The 2708-nt window shown below is 59.5% G+C and overlaps 1 protein-coding gene across 4 annotated transcripts; it reads left to right on the forward strand.

The window, feature by feature from the left end:
• Window positions 1-2172, forward strand: C11H11orf68 (chromosome 11 C11orf68 homolog). 4 transcript variants are annotated; one of them, XM_029956727.1, is made up of 2 exons: window positions 1-20; window positions 719-2172. In XM_029956727.1, the coding sequence occupies exon 2, from the start codon at window positions 720-722 to the stop codon at window positions 1473-1475; it is 756 nt and encodes a 251-aa protein (XP_029812587.1). In that variant the 5' UTR covers window positions 1-20; window position 719; the 3' UTR covers window positions 1476-2172. The 4 variants fall into 4 exon arrangements, with proteins under 4 accessions (XP_029812587.1, XP_029812585.1, XP_029812583.1 ...); XM_029956725.1 differs by having other exon boundaries at window positions 7-14; XM_029956723.1 differs by lacking the exon at window positions 1-20 and adding an exon at window positions 62-432 and having other exon boundaries at window positions 520-2172.
• Window positions 2173-2708: the final 536 nt, after the last annotated feature.

Here is a 2708-nt window from a genome sequence, read left to right on the forward strand (position 1 = left end):
GGTGAAGGCCGGAGGTGACGGTGGGGCTGCGGGAGGGGGCAGGGGCTGGGCGGGGGCGCGGCTGGGGCTGTGGGCGCTAATGGCGGCGGGCCGGAGGCTGGCCCGAGGCTGGCCCTTGTTGTAGGCTCTTAACAAGCCTGCGTTCCTGTCCGGCCACCGCCCCATCGGCCTTGGACAGGTCACTGTCTTTTCAGAGCATCAGTGTGCTCGTCTTCAAGCGGGCCCGACAAGTGCCAGCCTGAGAGGTCTGGCCCTACTGGGCCTGCCTCGATGCTGCGTGGACGTGCGCTTCTTTGCCCCTCTCCGTTAAATCCCAGTGCTCGGGATTCCTACCAGTTACTGGCAGGACCCGGTGGTGGTGTCGCTGGGCTGATTGCTCCCACACCTGAATTCCTGTTTCGGCCCTGCCACTCACTGCAGGTGTGACCTTGGGTAAGTCACTTGTCTCCGAGCCTCAGTTTTCTGGTCTGCAAATCGGGGAGAGTGGTACTAATATTAGCAACAACCTTTTTTTGCAAGGCGCATTCCACCTCCGCTGCTTACTTCTCAACAGCCCTGGGAGACAGGAACAGTTGTTGTCCATTGTAAAGATGAGGCATCCGAGGAAGTCAAGTCTTGCCCAAGGCCGCAGAGTTTGAGCTTATTAGCTGTATCCGCTGGGGCTCATCAAGTTGTCCATCTGTCCTGGACCTTTCCTAACCGAGTTCCTTCCCAGCAGGATGGAGCCAGGGGAAGAAATGGAGGAGGAAGACTCTCCAGGCGGCCGTGAGGATGGCTTCACTGCTGAGCACCTGGCGGCAGAGGCCATGGCGGCCGACATGGACCCCTGGCTGGTGTTTGATGCCCGCACCACGCCTGCCGCTGAGCTGGATGCCTGGTTGGCCAAGTACCCGCCATCCCAAGTTACTCGCTACGGGGACCCTGGCTCACCCAACTCTGAGCCTGTGGGCTGGATTGCAGCATATGGGCAGGGCTATGTCCCCAACTCCGGCGATGTGCAGGGCCTGCAGGCAGCCTGGGAGGTTCTGCAGACCAGCGGGCGGCCCATCACGCCGAGTACCCTGCGGCAGCTGGCCATCACCCATCACGTGCTCTCTGGCAAGTGGCTGATACACCTGGCACCTGGCTTCAAGCTGGACCACGCCTGGGCTGGCATTGCTCGGGCTGTGGTCGAGGGCCGGCTTCAGGTGGCCAAGGTGAGCCCACGGGCCAGGGAGGGTGGGCGCCAGGTCATCTGTGTTTACACGGATGACTTCACGGACCGCTTGGGTGTTCTGGAGGCAGATGCGGCCATCCGTGCGGCGGGCATTAAGTGCCTGCTCACCTACAAGCCTGACGTCTACACCTACCTGGGCATCTACCGGGCTAACCGCTGGCACCTCTGCCCTACTCTCTATGAGAGTCGTTTCCAGCTGGGGGGCAGTGCCCGCGGCTCCCGAGTGCTGGACCGCGCCAACAACGTGGAGCTGACCTAGTGCGGCCAAGTGGGGAGGACCGCTTTCCACCTCCTCCCACACCAGGGATGGATCGTCCCGCCTCCTCCTCTCTGTCCCAAAGAGTTCGAGCCCCCCAACTCTGAGGTCTGGGTCACTTGGGAACTGCCTGCATCTTTGATCCCTTTGAACACTTGTCCTCTGTTCAGGGCTGATTCAAGTCCCCACCAGCTGGAGGCTCTGGCTCCCTGAGGGCCGGGCTCTCAGCCTCTCTCTTCACTGCTGCTCCCCTCGGTCACACAGGACTACAGTCTGGGTACAGCTTTCCAGGAGGAGAGCCTTCCTTGGCCGCCCTCATGTCCAGCTGACCCTCCCTCCCCTCCTGCATTCCTTCCTTCTCCTCCCTCCCAAGAGAGAAAAATCAGTGCTTCCAGTCCCTCTTGGATCCTTCACAGTCCAGGAGGCAAAGGCCCTGCAGGCCTAAGCATGCTATTTCATTGGGGGGAGGGGGTGATTGTATCCACTCAGCCCTTTGCAGACAGAGGGGCTGCCAGGGCCATGGACCTGGGGCCTGCCCCTTCCTACCATCTCCCACCGCCTGCACCACCTCCCTCCTTCCCTCCCTCCCTCCCTCCCTCCTTCCTTCCTTCCGTCCGTCCGTCCGTCTGTTCCTCCGTCCTTCACTACCTTGACATGTGCCTGCTCCTGGCATTTCAATAAAGCCCAGTTTGGTTCTGTGTCTTGAGTGTTTTTTAAAATGCTGTGTTGGTGGTTCCCTGCTTTGGTTGCTGGAGAGACAGGGCTGGAAGAGATTGCTTTTCTGCCCTAACCAGGCACCCCTAACTGCCCCCCAGGGATAAGATTCACCTCCCTGCCTCTCTGAGAACCCCTGCAAAGGCTGTCCTGCTTCTCATCCATCCCAAGAATCAGAATCGGTTTCTCGGTGGTTTCCCATAATTCTAAGGGCTTGACCCAGCAGAGTCTGAGGGGCTACAGCTTGCCCACAGGGTGTATTTGTGCCAGGTAGAGAAAGGTACCCTCTTGGTCCTGGAACCTATAGGTTAGGGCATAGGCTCTGGTGAGCAGACTGTGGGCTAGATTTCAGCAGCCTCGGTTGGGCATCCTTGTGCAGTGAACAACGTGCACAGCCGTCAGCTGTGGAAGCCCTCCCAGTTACACTCGCTTCTCCCACCCTGACCTTCACGGGCTGCTGGGCAATGTGCAAAGCGCTTCCATATGAATTGTATAATTCTCACAACCTGTTTAGGAGATGTT

The sequence above is a fragment of the Suricata suricatta genome, chromosome 11 (genome assembly GCF_006229205.1).
Source record: "Suricata suricatta isolate VVHF042 chromosome 11, meerkat_22Aug2017_6uvM2_HiC, whole genome shotgun sequence".
NCBI lineage: Eukaryota > Metazoa > Chordata > Mammalia > Carnivora > Herpestidae > Suricata > Suricata suricatta.